Source organism: Hemiscyllium ocellatum, chromosome 7, assembly GCF_020745735.1.
Source record: "Hemiscyllium ocellatum isolate sHemOce1 chromosome 7, sHemOce1.pat.X.cur, whole genome shotgun sequence".
In the NCBI taxonomy this organism is placed as follows: domain Eukaryota; kingdom Metazoa; phylum Chordata; class Chondrichthyes; order Orectolobiformes; family Hemiscylliidae; genus Hemiscyllium; species Hemiscyllium ocellatum.
In genome coordinates, this window is record NC_083407.1 from 85,223,684 (window position 1) to 85,240,783 (window position 17,100).

General features: G+C 40.0%; 1 protein-coding gene across 2 annotated transcripts in view; it reads left to right on the forward strand.

Moving 5' to 3' along the window:
• Positions 1-17,100, forward strand: part of plcl1 (phospholipase C like 1) — a 304,098-nt gene that overhangs the window by 229,634 nt on the left and 57,364 nt on the right. The window contains exons 2-4 of one of the 2 annotated variants that reach the window (XM_060827411.1): positions 2,057-3,662; positions 4,209-4,525; positions 8,690-8,893. In XM_060827411.1, the coding sequence (XP_060683394.1) occupies positions 2,057-3,662; positions 4,209-4,525; positions 8,690-8,893 (2,127 nt within the window). Of the gene's footprint in view, positions 1-2,056; positions 4,526-8,689; positions 8,894-17,100 lie in introns of both variants that reach the window. The other variant, XM_060827410.1, reaches the window with a different exon arrangement.

Genomic DNA, 17,100 nt, shown 5'->3' on the forward strand with positions numbered 1-17,100 from the left:
GTACTATGATTATCTAAACAGCACCAGACTGTTCAAAAGTCCTTAGCAAATAGAATTAACTTAAGGATGTATTAGTTAGTTTTGAGAAGATTTGTGGCTCAGGTTGATGTTCTGGATGTAGGTTTGCTTGCTGAGCTGGGAGGTTCATTTCCAGACATTTCGTCACGCTGCTAGGTCACATCTTTAGTGGGCCTCAGGCAAAGCAGTGTTCATGATTCCTGCTTTCTATTTATATGTTGGTGTCTTTGGGTTGGTGATGTCATTTCCTGTGGTCATGTCATTTCCTGTTCTTTTTCTCAGGGGGTGGTAGATGGGGTCTAACTCGATGTGTTTGTTGATGGAGTTGCAGCTGGAAAGCCATGTTTCGAGAAATTCTTGTGCGTGTCTCTGTTTGGCTTGTCCAGTCTGTTTCCTTCCAGTGTTTTCTTTTAGTTCACATTTATGTTTTTTTTTATGTTTGCACTCAGTTCAAGTGTTATGCTGGTATTATACAGCAGTAGGGTACTGCATGTATGACAAGAGAGATAGAGAGAGAGAGATAGAGAGCCAGAAAGACAGAGATGATACTAGAAAATGGAGGATGCAATGCTAAGTTCAGAAAAAAGGACAAAAAGTGATTGTGTGAAGACTAAGGGTATATTAAGAACTGAGAAAATTCAAGTTTATAACAAGGGAAAAAACACAGATATCTGCATTCTATTTATTTTTCTGTATGACTCAATAACCCGGACAATAAATAAAAATCTGGAAGAAAACAATAGCTTTTGGAATTTGCATACTAGGACATTTGCCAAAAATGCCATTCACAGATCATGAGGCAAATGAAAAGGAATTTGAAACTACAATGCCAAAAAGAAATCTAAAAAAGAGCATGTCAGTATTTTGGGGCTAGATTAGAGTGGTGCTCGAAAAGCACAGCAGGTCAGGCAGCATCTGAGGAGCAGGAAAATCAACGTTTTAATCAATATCTCCAGTGCCAATACACAGGGTCATACTTGCTCCAGAAAACTGTCTGTTTCTGATTTGTTTTCTTCATAAAAGAAATCCCATGGCTTAAATTTACATCCAAATGTTGCTTCCTCAAATAACTATAGTCATTTATTACTGATGAAACACTTCGGACTGAATCTTACGCTTTTGTCTAAAGTCCAAGTGTTTACAGGGTTTTCAGAGTGATACCAAGTATGTTTTCTTGCCATATCTTACTAAACTCACCACAGTAATGACTTACCCTGCCCAGACAGAGTCCCTTTTGTTTATTCCAACACCATCTTGCCACACCTTGTTCTAGAACACCTTACCACTCACCAGATATCTAGGAATTGACTGGCATCATTGGTGCCTACTCCATGTTTTAAAATCTGTTGTTTACCTGGACAAGTACTGTCACTCTGATGCTGTCCTGCATGGTTCCTTATATTTTCACAGGACAAGAAAAATGGGGCTTGACGTCCTCCAGTCAGAGCACATTCTGTGTCCTTGCCACCCTCAGCACTTTCTCGAAGTGGTGTGCAATGTGAAGAAATATTGTTTCATCAGCTGGGTGGGCTGATATGTAAAAACCAATGAGATTGTCCATTTTTGACCAAATGCCATAAGACTTTGTGGTGTCTGGAGTCAATGTTGAGGTCTCCCAGGTTAATTCTCTTCTGTTCTCAATTTCTCCTGATATGGGGATAAGCCTTTCTAGTCAATTAGTGATTAAGTTTGGTAGATAGTGTCAGATAGTCTGATGGGTACTGATTCAAGATTGAAGTAAATAAACAGTTGAAACAAGGATGGTACAAGGATAAAGGGAAAAGTGGGAATGACTGGGTTGTTCAATATAACAGCCAGCATAGACTTCTCTTGGAATGTACTGTTTTTATGATTAGAATGATTATGCACTTCTAATGCCATTCTTATGAAAGTAGATTTATCTTTTCATTTGGGAATGGCAAGTGGTATGATGTCTGGTGAAGAAGAGAAAAAAATGAAAAAGACAAACAATTTATTCTTCATAACTCAATAATGTCAAAACTTGCATAATCATCCCTGTTTTGCATTTTTCCCATAGGATTCTACAAAACAGAAGCACGAACAGAAGAAAACTGTATCGTTCAGTAGCATGCCTTCTGAAAGGAAAATTAACAATGCCAGTGACTGTATCAGCTTCATGCAAGCTGGCTGTGAGTTGAAGAAAATACGTTCAAATACTCGAATCTATAGTCGCTTTTTTACTTTAGATCCTGACCTTCAGGCTTTACGTTGGGAACCTTCCAAGAAGGATCCTGAAAAGGCTAAACTTGAAATTTCTTCTCTTAAAGAGGTCCGAGTTGGAAAAAACACAGAGATTTTCAGAAGTTGTGCAGTTGTGGATCAGATTTGTGAAGACTGTTCATTCTCCTTAATATATGGAGAAAACTATGAGTCTTTGGATTTGGTAGCCAGTTCTGCAGATATTGCTAATATCTGGGTTACAGGCCTCCGTTACGTCATTTCACATAATAAGCAAACATTGAATTTGATAGATGGGAGCCAGAATACGCTCAGGACCACATGGCTTCATTCTGTGTTCAGTGAAAATAGTAAAGCCAGCAATGGAATTATGTTGGAAGATGAAGCTGTGAAGTTGATAATGCAACTCAATCATGGTTTAAAAGAATCAAAAATCAGAATTAAAATTAGAGAGTTACAAAGTAATAAAGGGAAACTAGCTACCTGGGTAACAAAGGAGGAATTTACTGACATTTACTATGATCTTTGCACAAGGCCTGAGGTATATTTCTTGCTTGTGCAAATTTCTAGGAATAAAGAATTTCTGGATGCCAAAGACTTGATGTTTTTTTTAGAAACTGAACAAGGAATGATCAATGCAACTGAAGAAATGTGCCTTGATCTTATACGGAGGTATGAGCCTTCAAAGCAAGGTCAGCTGAATGGTAATCTCAGTATTGATGGCTTTACTCGGTATCTGATATCACAAGAATGCAATATATTTGATCCAGAGCACAAAAAAGTCTGTCAAGATATGACTCAACCTCTATCCCATTATTATATCAATGCATCTTATAACACCTATGTTACAGAAAACACCGCTAGAAGCCCTTCTGATCTGCTTGGATATATTAGGGCCTTAAAGTTGGGCTGCAGAAGTATTGAACTTGATGTATACGACGGTCCACATGAACCAGTTGTCAGTAAACGCAACAATGTGACCTCACCAGTCAGCTTCAATAATGTCATTAAAGTAATTAATCAGTATGCCTTTGTAACCTCCGAGTACCCTTTGATTATATGTTTGCGAAATCACTGTTCAGTAGGGCAACAAAAAGTCATGGCACAAAAACTGAAAATGATCCTTGGAAACAAAATATTTACTGAACCACCAAATTCAACACAAAGGTACCTCCCATCACCAGAGAAGTTAAAGAGGAAAATTATCTTGAAGGGAAAGAAATTGCCGCAAAACATTGACTTAGCTGAAGGTGATGTGACAGATGAAGATGAAGAAACAGAAAGTTCCCAAAGCTTAACAGATACATTTTTTGTTACTAAGCGGATTATTCATCTATGTAGGGAGCTCTCTGATTTGGTTACTTTATGTAAAACTGTACAATTCAACAGTTTTCATAATTCAATGAAGAGGCAGAAATATTGGGAAATGTGTGATTTTGGTGAAGGTGAGGCACGTGCATTGGCAAATGAATATCCAGATGACTTTGTGAACTACAATAAGAGATTTCTGTCACGAGTGTATCCTAACAATTTTGGATTTGAGTCAAGCAATTTGAATCCACAAGAATTCTGGAATTGTGGCTGCCAACTGGTAACCATCAATTATCAGACCCCTGGTCCAATGTTGGATCTTAATGTTGGTTGGTTTCGACAGAATGGGTGTTGTGGCTATGTCCTACGCCCTGCAGTTATGCGTGATGAGGTGTCCTACTTCAATGCATATATTAAAGGAATAGTTCCCGGATCCTTACCTCAGCTTCTACATGTAAAGATTATTAGTGGTCAGATGTTTCCAAAGCCAAGAGGTTCTGGAACAAAAGGAGATGTCATCGATCCATATGTGTATTTGGAAATCCGCGGCATTCCTGCAGATTGTGCAGAAGTGAGGACAAGGACTGTTCATTTAAATGGAGAGAATCCCATTTTTGATGAAAGTTTTGAATTTGAAATCAACCTGCCTGAGCTTGTAACACTCCGATTTGTTGTTTTAGATGATGACTACATTGGAGATGAATTTATTGGCCAGTACACAATCCCATATGAGTGTTTACAGTCGGGCTATCGGCATATCCCTTTACACTCATTCACTGGGGAAGAAATTGAGCTTGCTACACTTTTTGTTCACATTGCAATAACAGACCGAAGAGGTGGGGGAAAGGCTCACAAACGTGGATATTCTGTCAGAAAAGGAAAGAACACAATAAAATACACAATGTTGAGAAATACTGGGATCAAGGTTGTTGACGATGCGTTTAAAATTGCAGGCCAACCATTACGAGAAGCTGCAGATATACGAGAAAATATGCAGGTAATGAAATTGGAGATAAAATGTATTGTAATGTTTACAATTGTAACTGGATGAGGTTGCCCGAAACAACTAAGCCCTGTTTAACGTAAGTGTTTAAAATCAGTATACAACTGGATTTGCTGAACTTAAGGATGTAAAATAGCACCAAAACGTTCATTGCCCTATTTTTCTAAACTTGGTCAACAGTGTTCTATGAATAGGGATCTTGTGGCAACCCTCCAATGCCTCTCCCTATTTCAATCTGTATTTGTAACCAACCAAAATTGCTGCATTCCTCCAACTCCTTCAACTACCTTTACTGAAACTCTAAATGATGGGCGGCACGGTGGCACAGTGGTTAGCACTGCTGCCTCACAGCGCCAGAGGCCCGGGTTCAATTCCCGCCTCAGGCCACTGACTGTGTGGAGTTTGCACGTTCTCCCTGTGTCTGCGTGGGTTTCCTCCGGGTGCTCCGGTTTCCTCCCATAGTCCAAAGATGTGCGGGTCAGGTGAATTGGCCATGCTAAATTGCCTGTAGTGTTAGGTAAGGGGTAAATGTAGGGGTATGGGTGGGTTGCGCTTCGGCGGGTCGGTGTGGACTTGTTGGGCCGAAGGGCCTGTTTCCACACTGTAAGTAATCTAATCTAATCTAAAATATTCATAGAATTTAACCCTTCATCTTATCCCTTATATGATATCACATATTCTTTGATAATGATGTTGTGTATCACTTGAAGATATTCACAATGCTGAATGGATGGCACGGTGGCTCAGTGGTTAGCACTATTGCCTCAGAGCTCCAACAATGCAGGTTTCAATCCACCCTTTTGTGTAGTTTGCGTATTCTCCCTGAATCTGCATGAGTTTCCTGTTTCTTCCTGCAGTCCAAAGATGCGCAGGTTAGGTGGATTTGCCATGCTAAATTGCCCATAGTTTCTGCTTATGTGGATGCTATGTGGACTAGCCATGGGTAATGCAGGGTTTCATGCATAAGGTAGAATGGGATGCTATTTGGAGAGTCAGCATGAGCTGAATGGCTTGCTTCCACATGTGGTGATTCTACGAATGCATCATATAATCCTAAGAGTTTCACTGCTGTTTATGGAAACTTACTGCAAGCAAACTGTCTGCAATGTGTTTGACATTCTAACTGTGACAACACTTTAAAATATTTAATTTGCTACATTGCCATTTTGGACAACCTGAATTTGTGAAAAGGGCTAGGTAATTCTTTTTTTTAACCAATTGATTGTCCCTCTACTTTTCCTACTACAACAACTTTTGGATGAACAGATCCAAATTTTGAATGCAAGTTTTGTTCTATGTTAACTATCTCATAGCAGAAGATGTCAGGAAACTGCATTTCTTGACCTTCACTGTTTTTACACTATGCATTGATACGTATTTGCAACAAGATGTGATAAGGAGAGTTTCAGAAACCATATATGTAAATAAATTGCTCATATTTGAGTGCTTGCATCTTTGCATGTTTTTAACCCTATTGTCTTGAGCTGAAATATCAGGAAAGCCCCTAATGCCATTGTTTTAAGTCCATTGCACAGTCTTCAGCTTCAGCCTTCTTCCTGACAATGGTCTAAGACTGGACCAGACTGTTTGTAACCTTGCTAAGATCTATTGCTAAGAGCATCTATTTTCAATTCAGTTGTATCAGCAACACAACCCTGCCTCAATTCATATGCTTATGAAATTCTTATTCATGCCCTTGATATCTCCAAGCCTGATTATACCACTGCACTCTTAGTTAGTTTCTTACGTCTTACTCTTTGTAAGCGTGAGGTACTTAAACTCTGCTGCATATGTTTTAAATTGCTCCATGTCCGCTTCCTCTGTGCTTATTTGTGCAAACGGATCCTAATTCAGCAGCACTTACATTCTCAAATTCTCATCCTTGTTTTTAGATCTCTCTCAAGTCTTTCCTTTCTCAGTAATTTCATCCATTCTTGCAGTCGTCTGAGATATCTGTGCTGATTTAATTTTGGCTTCCTGAATATTACAGATTTTATGTGCTTCACAGTTGTTGTTTTGCTGGCAGCTGCTTTGTTCGTAGTCTCTGAAATTCATTTCCTCAACACCTTGCCTCTGTATTTTGTTTCTTACTTCAGGACACTCCATTAAGCCCATTTCTTTGATTAAGTTTTTGATAATTTATTCTAATGTCTCCTTATAAGGTTCAGTGTCAACTTACTTTGTAATAGTCATAGAGTTCTATAGCACAGAAAAATATATTTGGTCCACCTCATCTATGCCAACCAGATAGTCCAAATTAATCTAGTCTCATTTGCCAGCATTTGACCCATATCCCTTTAAACCCTTCTTATTCATGTACCCATCCGAATGCCTTTAAAATGTTGTAATTGTGCAGCCTCCACTATTTTCTCTAGCAGCTCATTCCATACAGGCATGAGCTCTGTGTGAAAATGTTGCCCCTTAGTTCACTTTTATATCTTTCCCATCTCACCTTAAACCTGTGCACTCTAGTTTTGGAGACCCCTACTCAGGGAAAAAGCCCTTGGCTATTCACCGTATCCATGCCCCTCATGATATTGCAAATCTCTGTAAGGTCTTCCCTCAACATCTATCACTCCAGGGAAAAGCGTCTCAGCCTATTCAGCCTCTCCCTGTTGCTCAAAACTGCCAACCCTAGCAACATGCTTGTAAATCCTTTCAGAACCCTTTCAAGTTTCACAACATCCTTTCTATAGCAGGGAGACCAGAATTGCATGCAATATTCCAATAGTGGCCTAACCAATGTCCTGTAGAACGCAACATGACCTCCCAACTCTAATAATCAATGCACTGATCAATAAAGGCAAAGTTAAAGAAGGCCTTCTTCACTATCATATCTACCTGTGACTCCCAATTCCAAAGAAATATGAACTTACACTCCCAGATCTCTTTGTTCAGGACCTTACCATTAAGTGTATAAGTCCTGCTCTGATTTGCCTTTCCAAAATGCAACACCTTGTGTTTATCTAAATTACACTCCTTCTGCCGCTCCTCAACCCATTGGCCCACCTAATCAAGATCCCCTTGTAGTCTGAGATAACCTTCTTCACTGTCCACTACACCTCCAATTTTGGTGTCATCTGCAAACTTACTAACTATACCTCCTATGTTCACATCCAAATCATTTACATAATTGACAAAAAAACCATGGACCCAGCATCAGTCCTTGTGGTATTCCACTGGTCACAGGCCTTCAGTCTGAAAAAGCAACTCTCCACCACCACCCTCTGTCTTCTACCTTCAAGTCAATTCTGTATTCACATAGTTAGTTCTCGCTCTCTTCCATGTGATGTAACCTTGCTAACCAGTTACCATGATACCCTCCTGATTTCCCTCTTAAGTATACTCCTACTGCCTTTATACTCTTTTAGGAAATCACTCAATTCCTGCTGTCCATACCTGACATATGCTTCCTTCTTCTTGACCAAAACATCAGTTTCTCTAGAGATTCTCTCTACCTACAAGCCTTGCCTTTCACCCGAACAGGAATGTACTCTGTCTGGACTCTCGTTATCGCATTTTTGAAGGTTCCCATTTTCCAGCCATCCCTTTACCTGCAAACATCCACCCCCAGTCAACTTTTGAAAGTTCTTGCCTAATGTCGTCAAAATGACTTTACTCCAATTTAGAATTTTAACTTTTAGATCTGATCTATCTTTTTCCATCACTATTTGAAAACTAATAAAATTATATTCACTATGGGGTACCTATTGTTTGAAATGAAAGTATGAACTTTCAAAATTTTTGTCCATGATTTCTGAATGAGAGCTGATAAATGATGAGAATCTTTTCAAATGATCTCAATAAATGTAGTGTTTTTAACAGTGATATATTATCAATCCATGCTGCATGGACTCAATGCAATAAGAAAAAAAATCAGAAATATAAGAACTTTGTCAGTGCATTTATTACATAAGTACAAATAAAGATAAACAGTTGCATTTTTAGAAGTTTGGTCAACCTTTCTTCTTAGTTTGCAATTGCAATTATTAATTTCAATTATTTTAAGCAATTTTTTCCCTTTTTTTTATTTTCCTGACCAACACAGTTTGCAGTTTTAGGAAATGTGTGTTAATAACAGTTAATCCATAAAATGACCAACCAAGTCTTTTCTGCTCACTTAGTTACTGTTATTTTCTACTTTCTCCTTCTGTACAGAATGCCATAATCTCGTTTAAGGAAGTATGTGCCTTAGCTCCTACTGCCAATCTGACTCAGTGCATACTGACTATGTCATCAAGATTATTGAACAATGTCAACACTTCTACAGTAACACTCAACATGAAGGACAAATACCCATATTTGGAACCAATTGGAACACTATCAGATGTACAAAAGAAGATTTTGTCATCATATGACCTGGTAGGGATATTTTTAAATATACAACCCAAAACATTCATATGCTTTGTACATTCAATAATGTGAACTACTGATTCCTGTCTTTAGTTATTTTCAACTTGTTAATGCACTTACAACACAAGTAATTATAGGCAGATATTATCTTTTAAATGGCAAAATCTTTTTTGAGATGTACAACTATCAAGAAAAATCGACAAAATTCAAAATTAAAGAGCTTACTTCAGAATTTATTGCTCATTCCAGGAGCAGATAGAAAACCTTTGAAAATGTCTTCATTGTCTATTTAGAAACTGTGTCATCTTTATTCTACAGTACTTCCAGTCAAGCAGATTTTCAGTGCTAGTTGCTGACATAGTAATTAAGATATATGGTTTTTAAAAATTTTGAAACATGGTTTCACTGGTGATTGACTTCATTAGTTACTAAGAAATTCCTATGAATCAATAATACAATCCTGCTTATCAATCCTTGATTGTCTCTTTTTTGTTCCTTTGATTTAAAATTGATTCTTAGTTAAGGAATATAATTCATTTCTTAGTGCAAACAAAACTATGTTGCCTTACTTTAGCCAATAGTTTATATTAATTAAGTCCAGGAAAAATCTGTGGTGATAAGAAAAGTGCTATTGAGTATGGATAATTAAGAATATTCAAGGCTGTAATATATAGTTTTTAAAATACCGTTAAGGGAATTTGGTTCGATACATGGCTAGCTCTGAAGTAATGTATTCAGTGCTATTGCTGGGATGTTATCAGGAGCCATGGCCTTTGCAGCATTTGGTACCTTCAGCCTATGCTTGAAATCAAGTGAAGTGAATCACATTGACAGAAAACTAGTATTTGTGATTGTAACTCAGGAAAAGAAGATGAATGTTTATGCTTCAACCTTGTCTTTTGCATTGATGTGCTAATGGGGCTCCCCATTGTTAAAGATGGGGATGTTTTCAGCGGCAGCTTGTACCAGAGGACTGCTGGGAGCGGTGAGTCACTGATTTGTGCTTTTAAATTTGAAGTCAGAGAGCAGAGGTTTCTGGGAAAGGAGGGACTTCTTATTGCCATATAAGTCAGTGTCTTCTCAGCCACCCAACCACTTCCTCTAACCTTAAAGACCAGGGACATATCAGGTAAGCAAATCTTTTTTACTTTGTGACTAGGGGACTAGCAGGGATGGCAGTACAGAGAGAGAAATGTTCCTCCTGCAGGATATTTGAGGTCAGGGATGCCAATAGTGTCCCATCCAAGTACATCTGCATGGAGTGCACCCAACTCTTGTTCCTCCAAGACCGTGTTAGGGAACTGGAGCGGGAGCTGGATAAACTTCAGATCATTTGGGAGGCAGAGGCTGTGATAGATAGGAGTTACAAAGAAGTAGTTACTCCTAGGCAAGAAGAAATCTGGGTGACTGTTGAAAGGGGTAAAAACAGTCAGTGGAGGGATCCTCTGTGGTCGTTCCTTTGAAAAACGTGTATACCATTTTGGATACTGTTGAGGGGAATGACTTACCAGGGCAAGCAGTAGGGCTGAGGTCTCTAGCACAGAGCCTGTCCCTGTTGCACAGAAGAGAAGGAGGGAAAGGAGGAGAGTATTAGTCATTGGGGACTCAGTCGTTAGAGGCTCAGATAGAAGGTTTGTAGGGAACGAATGAGACTCACGGTTGATGTGTTTTCTCCCAGGTGCCAGGGTCCGTGATGTCTCGGATCTTATCTTCGGGGTCCTGAAGGGAGAGGGTGACCAGCTCAAGTTGTCCATGTAGCTACTAACGGCATAGGTAGAAAGAGGGATAGTGATGTAAGACAGGATTTCAGGGAGCTAGGGTGGAAGCTGAGAACTAGAACAAACAGAGTTGTTACCTCTGGATTGTTACCCATGCCATGTGATAGTGAGGCAAGAAATAGGGAGAGATATCAGCTGAACACGTGGCTGCAAGGATGGTGCAGGAAGGAGGGTTTCAAGTTTTTGGATAATTGGGGCTCATTCTGGGGAAGGTGGGACTTGTACAAACAGGACAGTCTTCACTTGAACCAAAGGGGTACTAATATCCTGGGTGGGAAATTTGCTGGTGATATTCGGGTGGATTTAAACTAGCTCAGCAGGGGGATGGAAACCGGAGGTGTAGCTGCAGATGCACGGGGGATGAGAGTAGGAAGGGCAGGGACAGGATTTCAGGGTCACAGGAATATGCTGGCAGACAGCGAAGTGGTTTGAAGTGTTTCTACTTCAATGCCAGAAGTATCCGAAATAAGGTAGGTGAGTTTGCAGCATGGATAGGTATCTGGGACTTCGATGTTGTGGCCATTTCGGAGACACGGATAGAGCAGGGTGAGGAATGGATGTTCCAGGTTCCAGGGTTGAGATCTTTCATTAAAAACAAGCAAGGCGGAAAAAGAGGGGGAGGTTTGGCCTTGTTAGTCAAAGATAGTATAACGGTGGCTGATAGAACTTTTGATGAGGACTCGTCTACTGAGGTATTGTGGGCTGAGGTTAGATACGGGAAAGGAGAGGTCACACTTCTTGGAGTTTTTTATCGGCCTACGCAGAGTTCCAGGGAGGTGAAAGAGAGGATTAGCAACATTATCCTAGGTAGGAGTGAAAGAAACAGGGGGTCATTATGGGGGACTTTAACTTCCCCAACATTGGTTGGAAATGTTACAGCTCTAGTACATCGGATGGATCAGTTTTTGTCCAATGTGTACAGGAGGGTTTCCTGACACAATATGTCGAAGGGCCGACAAGAGGGGAGGCCACAGTGGATCTCGTGCTTGGTAATGAGCCAGGCCAGGTGTTTGATTTAGTTGTAGGTAAGCACTTTGGAGAGAGTGAGCATAATTCAGTTACGTTTAGTTTAGCGATGGAAAGGGATCGATACATGACACAGGTCAAGAGTTATTGATGGGGCAAGGGCAACTATAATGCAACTAGGCAAGATTTAGGATGCATAGAATGGGGTAGCAAAATGCAGGGGATGCAGACAATCGAAATGTGGAGCTGGTTTAAGGAACAGATATTACGTGTCCTTGATAGCTATGTCCCTGTCAGACAGGGAGGAAGTGATAAGGTAAGGGAACCATGGTTTACTACAGAAATTGTATCTCTTGTTAAGAAGAAGAAAGAGGCTTATGTGTTGATGAGACTAGATAGTACAGATGAGGCGATGGAGAGTTACAGATCAGCTAGGAAGGATTTAAAGAAAGAGGTAAGAAGAGCAAAGAGAGGACATGAGCAGTCTTTAGCAAATAGAATAAAGGAGAACCCTAAAGCTTTCTATAGGTATGTGAGGAATAAAAGGTTGATTAGGTAGGAATACGGCCAGTCAAAGACAGAAGCATGAAGTTGAGTGTGGACCCTATAGAGATTGGAGAAGTGCTAAATGAACATTTCTCATCGGTGTTTACTCAGGAAAAGGAGAATATTGTAGAGGAGAAAAATTAGGTATGAGATATTAGACTAGAGAGGATTGAGGTTAGTTACGCACAGGTGTTATCAATTCTAGAAGGAGTGAAAGTAGACAAGTCCCCTGGGCCGGATGGGATTTATCCGAAGATTCTCTGGAAAGCTAGGGAGGAAATAGCAGAGCCTTTGGCTTTGATATTTGATTCATCATTGTCTACGGGTCTAGTACCTGAGGACTGGAGGATTGCAAATGTTGTGCCCTTGTTAAAAACGGCAGCAGAGATGACCCAGGTAATTATAGACGATTGAGCCTTACTTCTGTTGTAGGAAAGGTTTTGGAAAGGATTATAAGAGATAAGATTTATAATCATCTAGCAAGCAACAATTTGATTTCAGATAGTCAAAATGATTTCATCAAAGGCAGGTCGTGTCTCACAAACCTCATTGAGTTTTTTGAGAAGGTGACCAAGTATGTAGATGAGGGTTGGGTAGTTGACGTGGTATACTTGGACTTCAGTAAAGCCTTTGATAAGGTTCCACATGGTAGGCTGATGGAGAAAATGCAGAGGCATGGAATTGAGAGTGATTTAGCAGTTTGGATTAGAAAGTGGCTTTCTGGAAGAAGGCAGCGAGTGGTGGTTGATGGAAAATGTTCAGTCTGGAGTCCATTTACTAGTGGTGTTCCATAAGGATCTGTTTTGGGACCACTGCTGTTTGTCATTTTTATAAATGACTTAGACGCAGGCATAGGTGGAAGGATTAGTAAATTTGCAGACGAACTAAAGTTGCTGGAGGAGTGGACAGTTTGGAAGAATGTTACAGGTTGCAGGGGGATTTGGATAAACTGCAGAATTGGGCTGAAAGGTGGCAAATTGAGTTCAATGCATTTAAATCTGAGGTGATGCACTTTGGGAAGAGTAACAGGATGGCAGATACTTGGTCTGTGGAAAGATTCTTAATAGTGTGGATGTGCAGAGAGATCTTGGAGTTCATGTGCATTGATCCCTGAAAGTTACCACCCAGGTGGATTGTACTATTAAGAAGGCAGACAGTGTGTTAGGTCTCATTTGTAGAGGGATTGAGTTCTGGAACTGCAATATCATGCTGCAACTATACAAAACGCTGGTGCGGCCACAGTTGGAATATTGTGGACAGTTCTGGTCGCCCCATTACAAAAAGGATGTGGAAGCATTGGAAAAGGTGCAGGGAAGATTTACCAGGATGTTGCCTGGTCTGGAGGGAAGGTCTTATGAGGAAAGGCTGAGAGACTTGGGTCTTTTCTCATTGGAAAGAAGAAGGCTAAGGGGGGATTTGATAGTGACATACAAGATGATCAGAGGATTAGATAGGGTAGACAGTGAAAGTCTTTTTCCTAGAATGATGATGTCAGCTTTTACAAGAGGGCATAACTACAAATTGAGGTGTGATAGATTTAAGACTGATGTCAGAGACAAGTTATTTACACAGAAAGTGGTAAGGACGTGGAATGCCCTACCTGCTAAGGTAGTTAACTCAGCCACATCCGGGAGATTTAAACAATCCTTAGATAAGCTCCTGGATGATTTTGAGATAGTGTAGGAGGACGAGCTGAGAAAAGTCCACAGGTCGGCGCAACATCGAGGGCCGAAGGGCCATTTCTGTGCTGTATTGTTTTATGTTCTATGTTTATGAGCCTCTTTCTCCTGTTAGCTGTTTAATTATCCACCACCTTCATGACAAGTTGTAGCAGGATTGCTGAACTTATATGCAAACCATTGGTTGTGGGATTGCTTAGCTGTAAGTATCCCATGCTGCTTCCAATACTTGGCATGCACATAGATCTATGTTTTAGTTTCACCAGGATGATACTTCATTATTAGGTATGTCTGGTATTGATCCTGCATGTCCTCCTGCAGTCTTCAATGAAACAAGGTTGATCTCTCAGATTTACGGTTATGGTAGAGTGGGGATATAAAAGGCCAATAGTTATAGATCATGGTTGAAAACAATTCTGCTACTGCTGGAGCGAAGTGCCTCTTGGATATAAGCAGTCCCTGCATTACGAATGGATTCTGACCCTGACTATGTTAGTCCATTGATTGTATAATAGTCGGATCACAATATAGTATATCTAAAATATTTGTTTATAAGTACAAAAAATAATTCACATTGGATCCTTAAAATTAACAGTACAGCCAGTTTTACTGTAAAGCAGTAGTTCCATTCTTGTACAATCCCATGCTACAAGAAAACAGCGTAATAGCAGCACAATTTAAACCATAGGGCTGAAATCTCATTATAATCAATACACACTTTAAAAGTTCACACTTTAGAAACAGTGTTCCCAATTGATCAGTTGTGTTATAGTGAATTTGCGTTAACGAAACATGTGTTATAGCAAGAACAACCTGTAATATGGGATCTACTTTGTAAGTTCAAGCACTCGTAAGTCAGATGTTTGTAAGTCGGGGATAACCTGTACCCAGTTTCAATTGTAGGTCTGCTTCAAATCAATTCCATTTAGCAGAATAATTGTGCCACACAACACAATGGAGGATATCATTAATGTGAAGATGGGACTTTACTTCCACAAGCACTGTTGTTAATGTGATTCATCAGCTAAAGGATGTCAGTAGGAGAAAATCAGCAATTGGTTTCTTTTTCGATGTTGTGAAGAGATAAAAGGAAAGACAAAAGAAGAATGTCTCTGCAAAAGTGGGGCAAAGAGTGTCTCTTTGGAAGGGGAGGGGGAGAAGAGTGTCTCTGTGGAAGGGGTTAAGGTGAAGAGTGACTTTGTGAAAGTGGAGAGAGGGATAAAATATCTATGTAAAAGGGGGAAAGGTGAAGAGTAGCTCTATGAAGGTGAAGGGAGGGATAAACTATCTCAGTGAAAGGGGGAAAGATGAAGAGTAGCTCCTTGAAAGTGAAGAGTCTCCCTCAAAAGGAAAGCGAATGAAAGAGCATCTATGAAACGGAAGAGAGAAGAAAGGTGTCTCTGTGAATGGGAGAGAAGTGAAAAGAATCTCTGTGAAAGAATAGAGAGAGAAGAGGCCTCTGAGAAGGAGAAGTGTTGGAATGAGTGCCTGTATCAATAGGGAGAGAGGAAATGTGTCAGCACGAAAGGGGAGAGATGGGAAGAGTGTTATTATCTAATAAGGTGTGAAGGAGTGTAACTGAGACTTAATGGAACGAGGGAACATATGAAGGATATCAATATTTTCTAAACAACCTGTTCAGATGTGTTATGACGCACCTCTGGATCCGATGGATTTGAACCCTGGCCTCCTGGCTCAGGGGCATTATCACTACATCGCAAGAAACCTAATGTGAAGGATATATTAACAAGGAATTAATTAGGTGTGAATTGGTGCATAAATATGGAGAACTAACAATCCGATGGTTGTGAGTTTTATGCAATATAGTTTTCTGAAATAAAGTTCTCACCAAAAGTGTGGACTTGGACTGTGTTTAAATACTGCTATCCTCTGGTGTATAGCACTGGTAACAGAGACTGGTAGCAGAGGATGGTTGAGTCCAGATGCAAAGTTTGAATTATGATTACATACCCTTGCTTTCTTAATTGAGTCTTATGACTAGTGGAAGAATGAAGTTATAATGTGGACCTGGGTTATATCTTTACCAAAGAAGAAACAAAGTATGGCCTTAGCACTTTACCATACGGAAGTAGGTTAAGAAGTAAGTTCCTTTTTTGAAATTCACAGATTCCATATACTGGAAACAGGCCATTCGGCCCAACAAGTCCATACTGACTCTCCAAAGAGCATCCCACCAAGTCTCACACTCCTGCCATAGCCCTGTAGCCCTGCACCCTGCATTTCTTCTGGCTAATCCACCTAACATACACATTCCTGGTTATTATGGGCAATTTAGCATAGCCAATCTACCTAACGTGAACATTTTTGGACTGTGGGAGGAAACTGGAGGGCCAGAAGGAAATTGACGCAGACGATGTTCATACTGCACACAAACAATCAACTGAGGGTGGAATTGAACCCAGGTTCCTGGTGTTGTGAGGCAGTAGTGCTAACCACTGAGCCACCATGCTGCCCCAAGTTTGGCTAAATTGCTAAATTTCATGGACAAAATTCATTAAAATGATTATTTATCGATTGCTTGTCAAGCATGATCAGATTTTGACAAATTTAGAAAGATTTGGGGCAGTTTGGGGCAACATGTGCAGCAAGACCAATCTCAACATCAAGAGTATTTTGTACACTTGGAACAAGTGGCTTGATGATTTTCTGGCTTAGGCGGTGACATGATACCAATTATGGGGGATTATTGGTTGTTAAATGTCTTGTTGATAGCTTAACTTGCCTCATTCATGTTCAGCTGCCTATCTTACCAAACATGCCAAACAAACTTGACAAATCTCGGCATGAGTATACCTGGCAAATTTAGCTTGCTGCTTGCTCCAAAGGAGCTCCATGTAGAACACCAGGCACCAAAGTCACAGTGCATGCTCTGTGTGCACCAGCTATATGCAACACATATCCATGGATACTGGCATTTAATATGTTCTTGCCTCTGAGAACCCTCATGGAACATCTCCAATCCATTTACAGGATGTTTCTGCATTTCAATGCTACATTTCCTTAGTTTTCACACCCTATTAAATTATTTAGGAAATTATGCAAAACTTATCATGCAGCTTTCACATTTTACAGGACAGAATACACTTAAGATTCAAGGAATTTATGGCTGACAAGCTGACCCAATGGTATTAAAAAACTACACAGTAATTTAGCAATGTTGAAAGCATTGTATCTACATCCCTGGCTCTGGTTTTAATTTTATGCCTTTTGCTCTGGACTTCTGTTA